Here is an 18,499-nt window from a genome sequence, read left to right as displayed (position 1 = left end):
CTCTACTTTTGTATATGCTTGAAGGCCTTTGTAATAAAAGCTTTAAAAGTAAATGCAGATGCTCACACATAAAATTCAAACTAAAGGTATAAAGAACAAATTAAAGCACACATAATACTACCATACAGAAATAACCACAGCTAGCATTTTGGTATACATACATATTTCCAGATTTTCAAATGTACATACGTACTTACAGATACATTTTTATTAAAATGAGATACTATTCTACATAAAGGGTTTTCTTGAAAATTTTAATGTATTAACTTATGTAAACATAAAAATATGTATTATATGTTAACATAACATATTTTCTATACATGAAGTTTTACAGTCCACTTTTTTTTTTTTTAAGATGAGAACTTGAACTCCTAGGCTCAAGCAATCCACCCACTTCGGCCTCCCAAAGTAGAGTTAACAGGCGTGAGCCACCGCACCTGGCCTATAATCTACTTTTTAAACTAAATAACACATTACATATATCTTTCCAAGCTAATGAACATAGACATTTTTTATAGTAAATATCTTTATGTATTCACCCAGACCACAAATATTCCCTTACCAGTTTTCCCATCCACTGAAATAAGCTCAAGCTCTCATATTTGTATTGTGGGACCCTGTCTTCCTGATCACAGTTTTTTGAATCAAATTTACTCTGGGCAATCAGATTCTCTTTGCTGGGAATTTGGAAATGGGGCTGGTCACTTGAAAAGAAAAGTAAAATCAGGAAAACAGAATCACTTAAGTAATCCTTCAAAATTGGCATTTTTATCTTAAAAAGACTGATGTGAGGTATTGAAGTAGATGTTAAAACTTTAAAATGATGGTTATAAATAAGGGGGGCTGGATGAATGAATGCACAAAGAACAACATCTTAATTCCTGGATTCATATGTTTTCAGTACTAACCTAAACATCATAGAATCACCTAGAGACAACTGTAATTTCTCTTCTATTAACCAAAAAACTATTAGTTTTAAAAGAACATTCACATTAAACATGGAGCAATCTGCTTTGTTACGGCTCCACTATACCTGTGACCTACATTCTTGTGTAGCATGCACTAGACTCATGTTCTCAGCCAGGCTATGGTGGTCAATGATCATAGTTAGTCTATCACTGATACATGTTTGTCAGCTTGCTCAACCAAACAAACATCTGTCCCTGTTTGATCTTAACATAAAAGTTCAAAGTTAGACTTATCTCAAATCCGAGTCATAGCTATTAATGATTAAGAGAGATAATGTGACAGGTCCTACCTACAAATAACTATTTGGAAGGCAGAAGTTTGGAGAGGCATTAACTCTTTCAGGTAAAAAAATAATAATATACTGAATCAATCTCTAAATTAATGTAGCAGGGAAAAATAACTCATAAGCCATGAATGAAACTAAAGGATCTCACAATAGCAAAGGGAAGATATTATACTATTTTAATGAAACATCAATTCCATTTAATTCAATATACCAGAAATAATTTATGCTTTAAAGAAAAATGTAATCATGGGTCATATTTTAACACTGAACATTCTAGGGATGGCTAACAGTGCATGCTTTTAAAACAACTGTAATAAAAATATGAAACAGTAATTTATTGAACAGCAATTGTGACTTGAAAGAGTTAAGGTAACTCCCCTGACATCTGCCTTATAATCAGAGAGTTTATTTATCAGAGTACTTTGGCTGAAAAAAAAATTGTAGAAGCTTCTCCAGAATTAAATGTTTAAAGAATGTTATTTGAAGGAGGTAAGATCTTCACTAAAAAGGTAAAGTAGTATATCTGGGAATAAATTTAAGCCTTTATTTCACCACCATCAATTATTGAGGACTTATTAGATAAATGAATTGCTACAAGAGGTACAAAATTTTAACAGAAGAAATTTGCAGAAAAATATTCAATCATGATCACTTGTATTTCAAATGCTGTCTAGTCTCTTAAGATTTTCTCCATCTCGGGCTCATAAACATTAATCATTTACCGAAACATAAATAGGTTAAATGCTTTTTGGTGTATTTACCTTTTTTCCTTTGAAGTTGAGGGTACCAGGCTGCTCCAGAACCCCATAATACAAGCACATAATGTTTGTCTTGGGCTTGTTCCACTGTTAACATAACTTTTTTCTGCTTCTGTCCTCTATAACTGTATACTGCCTCTGGAAAAGGAAAATGAGTATCTTAGATGACATTACTCTATCACATGTGATACCATACTTTAATAGCTGATGATACATATATAGTGATAACCAAATGGTACACTAAGATGGTCTTATATCTTAATTTTTTCATAATCTAAAATTAAGGAAGCAGTCAAAATGTTTACCTGTCAGTACAGTGAAATCAACAACTCTTAGTACTGCGTGGACTAATACATCAGGCTGAAGGTGCTCCAATTCTACAAAGTCTATACTGTTCACCCTCTGAGGCTGCCTTGGAGGAAGATCTCTGAGGTAGGAATGTTTTGAGGACACATATGCCAGTAAGTCTTGAAGTACAACATCACTAACTACACTGGAATCTAAGGGAAAAAAAATTCATACAGACAAAATATGGCAACATTATATTTTTCTTGACAAATAATATTTTTTAGAACTGTATTTTATGTTATAAAGTATGATTAGATATAAAATATAGTTTTGTTTTCTCTAAAACATGTACAATAGCTAAGTCTTGAATCAGTTTCGATGTAAAAATAAACTTGATATTTTTAATCAATGGAAATGGAATTATTTACTATCCCCAAGAAACTTGTGCTGTTCCCATACTTCTCTACTTTGTTAATAATATCATTTTTCTATCAATTAACCAAATACAAAATTTCTTTTCTTTTTTGACTCCACCACCCTGTAACAGCCAATCAGTTCCCCAATCCCTGGAGTCTGATTTGATCCCAGGCTCTGCCGTTCTTCCTCAAGCCCCTGGGGACTTCCCTTCTGAAACAGGCTCAGAGCCACCTCACTGATTCTCTCCCTGAGTGTGCCTTACTCTTTCCACAGCGAGGCCTCTTCCTCACCAGTTTCCAGCTGCAAAGTTGTCATCCTCTTCTCGCCCTACCCAATACCACATAGAATGGTGACCACTACAGACTCACAGTGCTGCTTCTTTCCCCGAGCTCAGAGAGCTTTTGAGCATCAGCCACATTGTGATATTTTTCAAGTGTTGGATTGGTTATTTAATTCTTCAGTTATTATATCTTTTAAATGTTTTTCTCTTTCCTAGCTCATATTTTTTTCTCATTTTTTATTAAGGTATAGTTTCTATACATTAAAATGCATATATTTTAAATGTACAGGCTGATGAGTTTTGCTGATTAAATTTCTCTGAAGGTAAAAGAAGTATGCTTGAGTACGTGATTGATTGCTGACCAAAAATAAGATATTGGCAATAAACACTTAAGTACTTTTTAGAAAGCAGAGTCTATAAACTGATTTGTGATTCTTCTTTCCTTCCTTTAGACAGTAAAAGGGATGTAACAGGTGAAACAAAACTGACCATGTTTTAATAAACTGGCTAATAGGTACTTAAGTTCATTTTGCTTTGTATTCTCTACTTTTGTATATGCTTGAAGGCTTTCATAATAAAAGTTTTTAAAAGTAAATGCAGATGCTCACACACACATAAAATTCAAACTAAAGTTACAAGGAAAAAATTAAAACCACATGGAATACTACCAGACTGAATTTTTCTTTCACAATATTTCCAGCAAATCTGGAATCACAAGAGCTGTATTCAAATTCTGGTTTTGTCAATAATAAGCTCTGTGAACTTGTACATAACTTCTCTGGGCTTCATTTTTCATGAACAAGATAGAGCTTTTTGGGGAACAAAAAGATCTCTGACATCAAATTATGTATTTGTTCCTGATTCATAAAATTTACATGGAAATACCTGGTTATTTAGATTCCAAAAAAAGTCTACCTCATGGAAACACTGTGTTGATGTTTGACTTATATATTTAACAATATTCAAAATAAATTTATATTCTTGTCACATTATCAGAACTAGGTTTGTAAAACATATAACACCTCACTATAAAGACGAAAGAACAGAAGTCTTTTCAACTTTTACTTTAGATTTGGGTGTACATGTGCAGGTCTGTTTCCTGGGTATACTGTGTGATACTGAACTTTGGGGTACAAATGATCCTGTCACCCAGGTACTGAGCACAGTACCCAACATGTAGTTTTTCAACCCTCGCCCCTCTCTCTACAGTAGTCCCCAGTGTATACTGTTGCCACCTCTATGTCCATGAGTAGCCAATGTTTAGCTCCCACTTATAAGTGAGAATACGTTATTTGGTTTCCTGTTCCTCCCTCAATTCACTTAGGATAATTGCCTCCAACTGCATCTGTGTTGCTGCAAATATATATGTATTTTATTTATATATATATATTTTTTATATAATATATATTTTTGAGACAAGGTGTCACTCTGTTGCCCAGGCTGGAATGCAGTGGCACAATCTCAGCTCACTGTAAACTCCACCTCCCAGGCTCAGGTGATCCTCCCACTTCAGCCTCCCAAATAGCTGGGACCACAGGTGTGCACCACCACATCTAGCTAATTTTTTTGTATTTTTTGTACAGACAGGGTTTTGCCACATTGCCCAGGCTGGTCTCAAACTCCTGGACTCAAGCAAACTGCCTGCCTCAGCCTGTCAACGTGTGGGAATTACAAGCATGAGCCACCGCGCCAGCCTGATTTCATTTCTTTTTATGGCTGTGTAGAATTCCATGGTGTGTATGTACCACATTTTCTTTATTCAGTCCTCCACTGATGGCCACCTAGATTGATTCCATGACTTTGCTATTGTGAATAGTGCTACAATGAACATTCAAGTGCTTATGTCTTTTTGGTAGAACAATTTGGTTTTTTTTGGATATATATCCAGTAATGGGACTGCTGAGTCAAATCACAGTTCAGTTTTAACTTCTTTGAGAAAACCCCAACCTGTTTTCAACAGTGGCTGAACTAATTTACATTCCTACCAACAGTATATAGGCATTTCCTTTTCTACACAGCCTACCAACATCTGCTGTTTTTTGACTTTTTAATAATAGTTGTTCTGGGGCTGGGAGTGGTGGCTAACACACATAATTCCAGCACTTTGGGAGGCTAAGACAAGAGGCTCGTTTGAGCTCAGGAATTCAGGGCCAGCTTGGGCAACATGACAAAACCCGGTCTCTACAAAAAATACAAAAATTAGCCGGGCGTGGGGGCATACACCTGTAGTCCCAGCTACTCAGGAGGCTGAGGTAGAAGAATCTCTTGAGCCTAGGAGACTCAGGCTGCAGTGAGCCATGATCAGGCCACTGCACTCTAGCCTGGGTAACAGAGTGAGATCCTATCTCTGAAAAATAAATTTTAAACAAGTATTATTAGGTCCCACTTTTCAATTTTTGGTTTTGTTGCAATTGCTCGAGGGCTTCATCATAATTCTTTCCCAGAAGTCTTTTCCAAAAACACAATATATTGATCACAACTAAGAATGCTCTCATTAGTTGTAACCACTTGCAAAATCAAAACCAAATTGGTGAAATCAGTAACCAAATTGGTTTACTCTTTCAGAAGAAAACCAACTGCAATATTCTCAAAATGTCCACTGGTAGCTGTTTCCCTACATCAATACAAAACTTTAGAATATACTTTATTTAGCTACTAACCTGTAACAAATAAAGCACCATAAATTCCTGTGTATGTGTAAAAACAAAGATTTTGAAGTAACTTCTAAAGATTATCTAATTAGTTCAAGATTTTTCACATCATTCTACAAAAACCTGAAACTCTCTAGGGATTCATAGAATATTCTCCATCCAGAATTTCATCATAAGAGTTTTATGAAATTACTGAACTATTACTTGAATCTAGATCATCCTTAAAACCAGAGATATCTACATTTCCCAAATCTCTTGCAAAACATTTGCATACCATGTTATTTTCATTATTTCAAAACATTCCTTCCCCTTTTATTGTATCAACATATATAAGATATGCTGAATTTTACTTAGAAGCCATTTAGCTATCATACACACACACACACACACACACACACACACACACACACACACACATACACGCTTTCCAAGATGTAACACCTTCGAATATTCATAATAAAAGAAATCTCAAAATTAAAAAGTTACCTGACTTCAACCGGGCAAAACCACACCATCTTAGTTACTATAGGTTCATACTAAGCCCTGATAGATGATAGGGCAAATTATTCTTCCCTGCTTTTCTTCTTAAAATGCCCTGGTTGTTTCTGACCACTTACTCTTCTACATAAATATCATATAATCTTAACAAATTACATGAAAAGCTTATTGGTCTTGAACTCTTTGCCTCAAGAGATCCTCCTGCCTTGGCCTCCCAAAGTGCTGGCATTACAGGCATGAGCCACTGCGCCCTTGAAATCTTACGAGGATTTTTATTGAACATGCACTGAATTTACAAATCAACTTGAAAAGAACTGAAATCTTCACAATGTTAAATCTTCCAATCAATGAATAAGGTATACGTTTATTTCATTCTTCGTTAGTTTTTATTCATTTTAATTTTTTTCCTTTTTTAGATCTTGCACATACTTTGTTACATTTATTACTATTAGTATAAAATAACACTATTGTCAATGGCACCTTTGTTTGTTATTGTTAGTTGCTCTACTCTAGAAATGTGATTGACTTTTGCATGTTAATCTTACATCCAGCAACTTTGCGAAACTTTCCCATTATTTCTAATAACTTGTTTGTAGTTTTTAGAGTGAAAAGGTATGTAAACCATCTATAATAAAGGCAGTTTTATTTCTACCTTTCCAATCTTTACATATCTATTTTTCCATGTTTTATTGCACTGGTTAATAATTCTCATATGGTGTTGAAGAAAAATAGTAATAGTAGTATCCAAGTTATATTCCTGAATTTTAAAAGGAATGCTTCTATTATTTTTCCAATTAGGATGACAATTGTTCTGGGTTTTCTAAAGGCACTCTTTATGAAGTTAAGGAAAATTTTATTCTATTCCTAATGAACAGGTGTTGACTTTTATCAAAAGTTTTCTTTGTACTTATTGAGATGATCATATACAGCTGTTTTAGAAACTCTGTTTTGAACTAATGTAAGACTCACAAAAAAGCTGCAAAAATAGTACGGAGTGCCCTTATATTCCTCACTATGTCGACTAATGTGGGCATCTCACATATTATAAATTACCTTAAACAGGAAACTAACATTAATTAAATATTGTTAATTAAAATATAGATGTTATTTAAATTTTACCAATTCTCCTATTCATATCCTTTTTCTATGTAGGATTTCATCCAAGATCCCACCTCACATTTAGTTGTTATTTCTCTTTGGTCTTCTCTAATCTACAAGAGTTTCTCAATCTTTTCTTTTTCATTACCTTGACACTCATGAAGAATCCTGATCAATTATTTAGTAGAACATCCTTCCCCCTTTGGGTTTCTCCAGGGTTTTACAATTGGAAAGAAGTTATGCATTTTTGGCAATTCCACAAAAAATATGGTGGGTCCTTCTCAATGGATAATATCAAAGAATTTATGATACCCATACATCTTATTACTGGTGATATTTACCCTGATCACTCAGTTATGTTGGTGTCTGAAGAGTTTCTTTCCTATAAATTTATTATTTTCCCTCTAGTAAGCTGGTATCTTGGGGAGATACTTTGAGACTATGCAATGCTCTCTCTCCTCAAAGTTTCACCTACTAATTTTAGCATCTATCAGTGGATCCGTGTCGGTGCAGTATTTATTATTGTGATCTCTGCCTGATGGTAGTTCTCTATTTTTGTGTTTTGTATTTTTTTTTTTTTCTTGAGACAGAGTCTCACTCTGTTGCCCGGGCTGAAGTGCGGTGGCATGATCACGGCTCACTGTAGCCTCAACCTCCCAGGATCAATCAATCCTCCCACCTCAGCCCCTCGAATAGCTGGGACTATAGGAACACACCTCCAAACCTGGTTAATTTTTCTATTTTTTGTAGAGACGGGGTTTTGCCATGTTGCCCAGGCTGGTCTCGAACTCCTGGGCTCAAGCCACCCACCTGCCTCAGCCTCCCAAAGTGCTGAGATTATAGGCATGAACCACTGAGCATGGCCAGTAATTCTCTATGTTTTTTTCTTTTCTCTCAGATTTATTAATTGGAATTCCATTGGAAGGAAGAGCTCTCTCTTCCCCTCTAGTTAGTTATGAAATAAATATATCTTTATATCAGTAAGGATTTGTACATATTTTAATCTATGGGTTCTAATCCAATACTATCATTATTTTCTTACTCAAATTGCTTCAGGGTTAGCCAGTAGGTGCTCCTTCAGGTTGGCTCTTGCATTATTTCAACATGTGTTGTCTGGCACCACTAGACTTCCAGGCTCATCCTGAATTTGCCCTGACCCAGTCCTGTAATCAACCACTTTTAGCAGAGCTGGTTCCTTTCATTAGAGAATAATGTTGACCAGGCACAATGGCTTACACCTGTAATCCCAGCGTTTTGGGAGGCCAAGATGGGTGGACTGCTGAAGCCCAGGAGTTCAAGACCAGCCTGGCCAACATGGTGAAAGCCCATCTCTACTAAAAATTCAAAAATTATCTGGGTGTGGTGGCACGCACCTGTAGTCCTAGCTACTTGGGAGGCTGAGGCAGGAGAATTGCTCGAACCCAGGAGGCAGAGGTTGCAGTGAGCACAGATCACGCCACTGCACTCCAGCCTGGGTGACAGAACGAGAGTCCGTCTCAAAAAAATAAATAAATAAATAAATAAAAGAAAGAAAAGAAAATGTTTACAGACCAAGATCTGGGCACCAGGTATGCTCTTTATTACTGGGGAGTCACTACATCTGTGCTGTGCTCGCTCAGTGGACAGAACTAGGAGATGTATATGTATGTGTACCCATATACCCATATACATGGGTATGCCTATATTTCTGATTCCATTTATCTATATTTAAAATCCTCAGTTTATAACAATACCTCTGGTTTGTTTTAACATTCCCTTATTTATAATTTCTTTCTCCAACAGTGAGAAATCCAGCTCTCCTTATCTACAATCTGTGTACTCATTTGTTCATTCTGGTATATACATAAGGTTACTGCTAAGCCACTTCCCTTTGAGAAACATATTTCTAACTAGATTGCAGCATTTATGTACCGTCCTTTCTGTCTTTAGCCTTACAGAATCCAGTCAATATACTCTTCAATATACTCTTTTCCACAGCTACTTAGGTTTGTTCTTTTCTTTCCCATCCCATTCTGTGTGTTTTATTCATTTCTAACAATATTAGGTTCATTTCTAACAATATTAGGTTCATTTGTTAGTGTCACTTCCTCCTGACCCCTGCTATCCTGTTCCCGTTCCCCACTTTCTTCCACCCCTCTCCTACCTGGCCCCTGTAGGTGACCAATCTCTTTAGTTTCTGGTTTATCCTTCCTGCATTTTCTTTCCACAAATAAACAGAGGTATTTTCTTATTCCTCCATTTCTTCTTACAGGAAGGAAGCATACTACATACACTTTTGGGGGGGTTTATGTTTTCACGTAACAGTATTTCCTGGGAATCACTCCATGTCAGTTCATAGAGATCTTTTTCATTCTTTTTGTACAGCTGCATAGTACACAGTGTTCCACTATGTGAATGTACGATAACTTAGTGAATCATTCTCCTATATATTTCGCAATTATAAACAATACTGCAATGAATAACCTTGTGATATGTGTTTTCATATTGTTGGAGGTATAGCTTCAGGGTAAATTCCCAGAAGTGGGATTGCTAGGTCGAAAGCTAAGTACGTATGTAATTTTGTTAGATATTGCCAAATATCACTTCAGAAGGGTTGTAGCAATTTGCATTCCTACCACCAATGTGTAAGAGGGCACGTTACCTCACAGTTTCACCAACAGAATGTGCTGTCTTTTTTTTTAATTTTGCCAATCTGATAGGTGAGAAATGTTATCTCCATGTAGCTTAATTTGAATTTCTCTAATAAGTTATATTTGATAGCCATTGTTGCAAATATTTTCTCCAAGTTTGTCAGTTGTCTTTTGACTTTGTTTATGGCGTTTTGGTTATGCAAAATTTATTTTTCTATAGTAAAATGTATCAGTCTTGTCTTCTACTGCCCCTGGATTCTGAGTAATATTAAGAAAAAGCCTTTCCCTACACCAAGATTACAGAAGATTCATTCAGGTTTCCTTCTCATTGTGCATGATTTTATTTTTTACATTTAGATTATGAATCCATATGGTGTTTATTACTGTTTGTTGTGAGATATATGTCCAATTTTCCCTTTTTTCCAAATGGCTACCCAGTTGTCTCAGCACCATTTATTAAGGAGTTAGCCTTTATCTCACTGATTTCAGATACTATCTTTGTCATATATTAAATTGCTGGGTCTAATTCCAATCTTCTTACTCTATTCCACTGGTCTACTTGTCTATTCATGCATCAGTACTTCACTGTTTTAATTACAGAGGCTTTATAGTATGTTTTAACATCTGGTAAAGCTAGTTTTCCTCCTCTGTAGTTTTCCTTTGTCAGTCTTTTCCTAGCTATTCTTGCGAGTCTGTTTTCCCATATGAGCTTTAGTATCGACTTTTATATGCCACAACATAGCTTGTTGATATTTTCATTGGAACTACACTGAATTTACATATTAACTTACGAAGAACCGACATCACTATGATGTTGAGTCATCCTATCCAAGAACAGGGAATTTCTTTCCATTTATTTATGTCTTCATTTCTTTCTGGAGTGTTTAAATTTTTTTCCTTATATAGGCTTTGCATATTTCTTGTTAACTATTTTTTATTTTATTTTAAACTATCTTCTTTATTACTATAGTAATGAGTTTTTCACTATCATTATGCCCTCTGTTTATTATTTGTGTATATTAAGTCTTATTACTATTATTATTATTTTGTTGAGACAGGGCCTTGCTCTGTTGCCCAGGCTGGAGTACCGTGGTGCAATCACAGCTTACTGCAACCTCATCCCCCAGCCTGGCCTCCAGCAATCCTTTTACCTCAGCCTCCCAAATAGCTGGGACCACAGGTGCGTGCCACCACATTCAGCTTTTTTTTCTTTTCTTTTTTTTGTAGCCCAGGCTGGTCTTGAATTCCTGGGCTCAAGCTGCCCACCCACTTTCACCTCCCAAAGTGCTGGAATTATAGACATGAGCCACTGCACTCAGCCTAATAATATTTTTTATTTTTTATTTTTTTTTGAGACGGAGTCTTGTTCTGTCGCCCAGGCTGGAGTGCAGTGGTGTGGTCTCAGCTCACTGCAAGCTCTGCCTCCCAGGTTCACGCCATTCTCCTACCTTACCCTCCTGAGTAGCTGGGACTACAGGCACCCGCCACTATGCCCGGCTAATTGTTTATATTTTTAGTAGAGACAGGGTTTCACCTGTGTAGCCAGGATGGTCTTGATCTCCTGACCTCATGATCCACCCACCTTGGCCTCCCAAAGTGCTGGGATTACAGGCATGAGCCACTGCGCCCGGCCTAATGATATTTTTTAACATTAATTTTGCACCCTGTTATATCACTGAATTCTCTTATTATTTAAATTCATTTTAACTTTGATCCCCTGGAGTTTTCAGGTATGTTATCAGGGCATTTGTAAATAGAAATAATTTCCATTCTTCTTTATCCATTCAGATGCCTCTTCTTTCTTTCTTAGAATCTCGCTCTGTCGCTCAGGCTGCAATTCAATATAGTGGTGCTCACTGCAACCCCCGCCTCCCAGGTTCAGGCAATTCTCATGCCTCAGCCTCCTGAGTAGCTGGGACCACAGGCATGCACCATCACACCTGGCTAATTTTTCATCTTTTTAGTACAAACAGGGTTTTGCTATGTTGGCCAGGCTGGTCTCGAACTCCTGGCCTCAAGTGATCTGCCCACCTTGGCCTCCCAAAGTGCTGGGATTACAGGCATGAGCTGCCACACCAGGCCAGATGCCTCTTCTTGTCTAAGTGCATTGGCTGATAATTCTAGTACAAGATGAATAGTTGCAGAGATAGTGGACATCCTTATTTTTTTCCTGGTTTTAATGACAATGCCTCGAGTGCTTTTCTATTAAATAAGACACTGGCATTAGGACTAAGTATATCTATTTTATTGCTATAGTATTAATCATATTATAATTATAATGCTGTATTGATGCTATATTTATTTATTTAGGAAAAAAAATTTTTTGAGACAAGGTCTGACTCCAGTCACCCAGGCTGAAGTGCTGTGGTACAATCATGGCTCACTGCAGCCTTGACTTTCTTTCCCACTTAAGCCTCCCCAGTAGCTGGAACTATAGGTGTGCACCACTACACCTGGCTACTTTTTCCTTATTTTTGGTAGAGATGAGGTTTCACCATATCATCCAGGCTGGTGTCCAGCTCCAGGACCCAACTAATCCTCCTGCCTCAGCCGCCCAGAGTGCTGGGATTACAGGCATAAGCCACCGTGCCAGGCTGATACTATATTTATTGATACTGAAAGGGAAAGTATCCTAGTATATTACTAGTTAACACTATTATACAAATGTTGATTTCCTGTTGTTGATATTGTACTAAAGTTATATAAGATGTCACCACTGGGAGAAGCTAGATGAAGAGTTCATGGGACTTTATGTATTATTTTTGCAATTCCCTGTGATTCTATAATTTCACAGATAATATTTCAAATTTAAAAGTTTTTAAAAAAATATTATCTGTATGCTAATAACTCTAAAATTTGCCTCTTAATTTTAAACTTGTCTTCTGAGTCCTGAACTTTGTTTCCAGTTCTTATATAACATCTCCACTTGAATATCTCAAAGATACCTAAAACTTAACACGCCTTGAAACATAGCCCTTTTCCCCATAAACCAGTTCCCTCTCAGTCTTTCCCAATAAAGGCTACCTAGTTACTTAAACCTGTAATCAAATAGCAGTAGATTGTCCCTCTTCCCTCATCCCCAGACCCACATCATCAGAAAATCCTATTAACTGTATTTACAAATATATCTCAACTCTTTAGCTCCCATCATCTCTCAACTTCAGCTATTGTAATAACTTGCTAACTCTGATTCTACTCCATAATCAACCCTTCTTAACTAGAACCATGGCACTCCGTATCTTAGCCCTTTGTTAGTTTCCTTCACAGCACTCATTATCACCTGTAAATATTTTACTTATATGTCTGTTTCATTCATTTTTTTTGGTCTGTCTTCCACATGAGAACGTAAGCTCCATGAGGACAGGCACCATTGTACCCCCAGTGTACAGTAAGCACAGTGCCTAAAACAATGTCAACACATAACAAATATATATTGGATAGATGAAGAACTCTATTTTAGCTGTCTATGAAATATGTCAGAGTTTATTTTCTGCTGATGGGCCACCCTAGTATATAATGAAACCTTGCCCATTCCAAACACAGTTCTTGTTATTGTTGCTCTTCCCTTCTACTTGCTCTTTAAGAATTCAAAAGTTGGAATTCCATGCTCTATCTTCCATATACATCCTATAACTTTCCTATTATTCCAGTTATCTTCTTGTATAATCAGTATATTTCCCTAGCTATATTCTTGTATGATATTTCAGGATTTTATCAAATATATTTTGCCAGCTTATTATTTCTCCCTCTAATATTACTACGTTACTACTACATTATGTGCAGGTTCAACATCTTATATTCATTTCCTCACTTAATCTTCATAACAACCCTATAAGGTATGTATGTATTCTTATGTCCATTTCAAAGACAAGGAGACAGAGGTATAGTGAAGTGAAATAACTTGCCTAAAGACAGACTGGAAGTAAGAGGGCCAGGATTCAAATCCTGGTCTATCTGAGTACAGTGATCATAACCACAGGTTTATACTGTTTCCCTTACTTTGCTTTCTTTCTTTTTTTTTAAATTTTATTACCTAGAGAAGGAGATAGCTGCTAGTTTCTTCATTAAACAGCTTCTTTTAAAGAAGAGAAAACTGGACGTTAAAAAAGGAAGATAGCTTTTCTTAGCAGTGGTAAGTAGGAGAATAAGGATTCAAACCACAGCTGTCTGAATATGAGACCAATACATTTTTATTACCCCAAGGATTCTTAACCAGAGGCTCAGAAGTTCCACAGAAGAACATCAGAGGTCCAAGGAATGCTTTACAATTATAAGCAAAATTTTGTGCCTATCTACATAAGTCCAGTTTTCTGAAGAAATGATCTAAAGATTCTCAAAGAGGTCTTTGACTCCCTAAAAGGTGAAGAACCACCACTATACTGACTGCCTAAGAAAACAAAACATGAGACCCAATACTTCTTAAAATAAATGTGATTCACAATGCACAGTTCATTTCTTAAAATTCTATTTTCATTCTTACTAATGAAAAGAAACCAATACTCTCCAACTGTTTAGAAAACATTTTGTAAAAGAACCATTTTAACCCTAATCTTTCCTAGTATGTTTTTATACTTTAAACACTAATATATTATTTCATTTAAAATGTGCCTTACATTCTTCAGGCTGAATAGATGAATAACTCCCAAGATTTAATAACTGACTGCTAAATGTTGATTGTAGTACTGTCTCGCCAACCCATTGGTCCTCATGAATAACAACATCTAGAGAGAGAAAAAACATTCTGATTATGCCATAAATTCCTTTACAATGTGGTTAACTTACCAATCACAGCAAAATATTACGCATGCCTCCCATATACTAGGAAACTAGAGATCAAATAGGTTAAATAACCTGCCTAAAGGCATGAAATGACAAAACAGCAAATCTGAAATCTCAATCTAGGTAAATTAACAAAATTGCTTCTTTATATTCAAACGGTATCAGTATGGAAGACCACTGCTCTATATTTAAAAAGTTTAACAGTTTTTGTTTACATAAGGCAAATGTTATCATGTATATTTCTGACAAGTTAAAAATAATTTTCTTAGGACCAGAAGGCGAAGTAGTGGTTCCAAAGCAGTAGTGCCTAGGAGAGTAATAATATTCGGTATGGACTGGTCCCTTCTACTATAAATATATCTGAATATAATATGAGGCATTCTTGACACACTTGATTATTTTTCCCTAAATACCACAATAATCATCTTCCATGGAAGTTAAAAGTGAAAGACTTTGGAGGTAGGGAACATTTTCCAATTGGAAAGAGAGAGCTGTATATCTAAGACAGATAGAGTAGAATCATGTAGAACTAAACATATCAACAGGTAGAAACAATTGTAGGTAGAGCAAAACTTGTGAGCTGTAAAGAGAAAGAGGCGAAGGGAGCTATTTCTAAGGCAGGATCTAATCAGTATATAGTGTCAGAGGTATAAACATATATTAACAATAGCAAAATAATTTAGAGATAATGGGAAAGAAAACCAAGGATGTATAAATTCCAACTGATTACTTACAGATTTAGATTCCAGACCCTTTCCTCAGCTTCTGAACCTTTTATCCACAACAAACTAATGAAAATTCCCACCTGGATATTCTATTGGCTCCCCAAACTCAGCAATGTCCAAACCTGCTTTTCCTTTCACAGTGCCCAACTCATTTGTTGACACTATGCTGCTAATCAAGTAAACTAAAATCCCCACCTACCCCTCTGCTGCTTAAATGTGCCCATGCCCTGCCACTACTACTGTTTTACATCACACATTCCTTTCCCTCCCAACAGGTGCTTGTCCCCTCTGCAACCCATTTCTTACAATGCTAATGAGTCATTTATTAGAGCATTAATGAGTTCAGACGAGTGATACGTTAGAGCATTAAAGAGTTCAGGTGACTTACTGAAAAACAGTGGCTCCCCACTGCCTAGCCAGGAAGAGCTAGTACAGCATTCAAGACTTTTCATGATCCAACATTCAGGATGCATGTTCTTCAGAAAAAAGGAACAGATGAGAAATTTCAAGGAGAGCGTTCTGAAAGCTAGGACTCTGAAGCCAATGTTGGATTAGTCACATGGTAATCACTAGCAGTGGATGGAGGGGATGGGTAGCCTGCCCTGGCCTCCTGGCTCCTTCCTGCCCTCTCACTGACATACCCCAGCTCCTAGTTCTTATTCTGTTTGCCCTTTAAACACTGTTGTTTCCCAGTGGTAAGTCCCCTGTCTTCATCTAATTCTAGTCAGTAGTCTCCCTTAGGTAATCCTTATTTTTGGCATCTCTTCATTCTATTGCTAGAAGTATAATAGCAAACTGTCTACTGTGTTGGTATTCAACAAGATCTGGAATACATCTGTTACTTAAAATTTTTCAGTTTGGGCCGGGTGTGGTGGCTCACACCTGTAATCTCAGAACTTTGGGAGGCCGAGGTGGGCGGATCACAAGGTCAGGAGTTTAAGACCAGCTCGGCCAACATGGTGAAACCCTGTCTCTACTAAAAATACAAAAATTAGTCAGGCGTGGTGGCGGGCTCCTGTAGTCCCACCTACTCGGGAGGCTGAGGTAGGAGAATCGCTTGAACCTGGGAGGCAGAGGTTGCACTGAGCCGAGATCACACCACTGCACTCCAGCCTGGGCGACAGAGCAAGACTCCATCTCAAAAAAAAAAAAAAAAAAATTTTTCTGTTTGGGGGTATACATCAATAGGTAGTATGAACTATCCAAGCTATCCAAGTAAGTTCACTGCCTCATTAGGACAACAGAAAAGTGTAGATTTTTTTTTCCCCTGCAACGTTTCCATCTGTTCCACACAAAAGAAACTTATTCAGAAATCAGTGAGCTAGATCGTCTTTTTCTTAAAAAGACAAAAAAAATCAGATTTTTTTTTAAAAGTTCATAGAAATCATTTAAATGTCTTATAATAGGAAAATGGTTAAGTAAATTGCATTAAAGCCACTAGAGAGAATGTACCTAGTTGTTAACAACTATAGAGATGTTAGGAAAAAATACAGAGATTGCAGATTGAGTTTACACCTATCTAGGAAAACGGAAAAGGTCCCCGAGAGGTCCCTGGTAACACTAATTGCCTCAGTAAAATGACCATGGTCCAGGGTTCAGCCCCTTTTACAATCTGGGAAACTTAATTTTGTTAACACTCCAAAACTAGATTTCGGCTCTGCAACATAAGCTTGTAGTAAATCAATTAACAAATCGAAGAAAAAAAAATTTTTTTTTCATTTACAACGAGGGATTAATTGCCCAAAAAAACAGTATTTCAGCTTGTTCTCACGCTGTGGGCAGCTCTACAACTAGAAAGCCAAATCACAAGCAAAGAGGTATTCAGCAAGCACTGAATCAGAACAGAGGGAGTTAGGTGAATTGAATCTCCAATAATATGATCACATATAAATAATAACAGCTAATACTGCCAGTGGGATGTGGCTATGCTAAGCCTGTTCATTACAATCTTGTGTTTACCTCTTTATAAAAGATTGTACTTGACAATCCTACAGGAACACCAAGGTACACTAGCTAAGGTTCTCATTCCTCCTGTAAACTATTTGCTAGGAGTATCAATATTGCTTTGAAGTTTTCTTTTTCTAAATACCTCCTCCGTATCACATTCTTTCTTTAGATATTTTATTAAGCTTAATCAACTTCTTCCTGCTCTAATACACCGTGTGTCAATTTTGAATCAACAAAGAACATGTAACACAATATTAGATATGTTCGGTGAAAACATATTCTGGCCAGGCACGGTGGCTCACACCTATAATCCTAGCACTTTGGGAGGCCAAGGTGGGCAAATCACCTGAGGACAGGAGTTTGAAACCAGCCTGGCCAACATGGTGAAACCCCGTCTCTACTAAAGATACAAAAATTAGCCAGGCGTGGTGGCGTGCACCTATAATCCCAGCTACTCGGGAGGCTGAAGCAGGAGAATCACCTGCACCCAGGAGGCAGAGGTTGCAGTGAGCCAAGATTGTGCCACTGCGCTCCAGCCTGGGCGACAGAGCAAGAGTCTGTCTCAAAAAATAAACAAAAAGAAATTAAATATTCTCTCTGGGTGCAGTGGCATGCGTACCTGTAGTCCTGGCCACTTGGGAGACTGAGGCAGGAGGCTCACTTGAGCCCAGGAGTTCAGAGTTGTAGCCGATTAGGTGTCTGCACTAAGCTTGCCATCAATATAGTGACCTCCTGGGAGTGGAGGACGACAGGTTCCCTAAGGAGGGGTGAACTGGTCCAGGCTGGAAACAAGGGAATGTTAAAAATACCATGGGCACGGTAGCTCACACCTGTAATCCTAGCACTTTGGGAGGCTGCGGCAGGAGAATCAATTGAGCCCAGGAGTTGGAGATCAGCCTGGGTGATGCAGTGAGACCCTGTCCCTATTAAACAAACAAACCAAAAAAAAATTTTAAATAACGATTTAAAAATTCTCATGCTGATCAGTAATGGGATTGTGCCCATGAGTAGCCACTGCACTTGGCAACATAGCAAGACCCTGTCTCTTAAAAATAAATTAATTAAAAATAAATTAAAAATTAAAAAAACAGGCCGGGCGCGGTGGCTCAAGCCTGTAATCCCAGCACTTTGGGAGGCCGAGACGGGCGGATCACGAGGTCAGGAGATCGAGAC

At 37.2% G+C, this 18,499-nt stretch overlaps 1 protein-coding gene across 3 annotated transcripts in view; it reads right to left on the bottom strand.

Moving 5' to 3' along the window:
- Nucleotides 1-18,499, bottom strand: part of FAM35A (family with sequence similarity 35, member A) — a 94,117-nt gene that overhangs the window by 26,911 nt on the left and 48,707 nt on the right. For all 3 annotated transcript variants that reach the window (XM_011990892.1, XM_011990894.1, XM_011990893.1), the window contains 3 exons: nucleotides 14,489-14,596; nucleotides 2,319-2,513; nucleotides 2,017-2,151 (listed from right to left, as the gene is read on the bottom strand). In XM_011990892.1, coding sequence (XP_011846282.1) covers nucleotides 2,017-2,151; nucleotides 2,319-2,513; nucleotides 14,489-14,596 — 438 coding nt within the window. The remainder of the gene's footprint in view (nucleotides 1-2,016; nucleotides 2,152-2,318; nucleotides 2,514-14,488; nucleotides 14,597-18,499) is intronic.

This window comes from Mandrillus leucophaeus, unplaced genomic scaffold (genome assembly GCF_000951045.1).
Source record: "Mandrillus leucophaeus isolate KB7577 unplaced genomic scaffold, Mleu.le_1.0 Scaffold388, whole genome shotgun sequence".
NCBI lineage: Eukaryota > Metazoa > Chordata > Mammalia > Primates > Cercopithecidae > Mandrillus > Mandrillus leucophaeus.
Note: the sequence above shows the minus strand (reverse complement) of the source record. Positions and strands in the feature narration are given on the sequence as shown.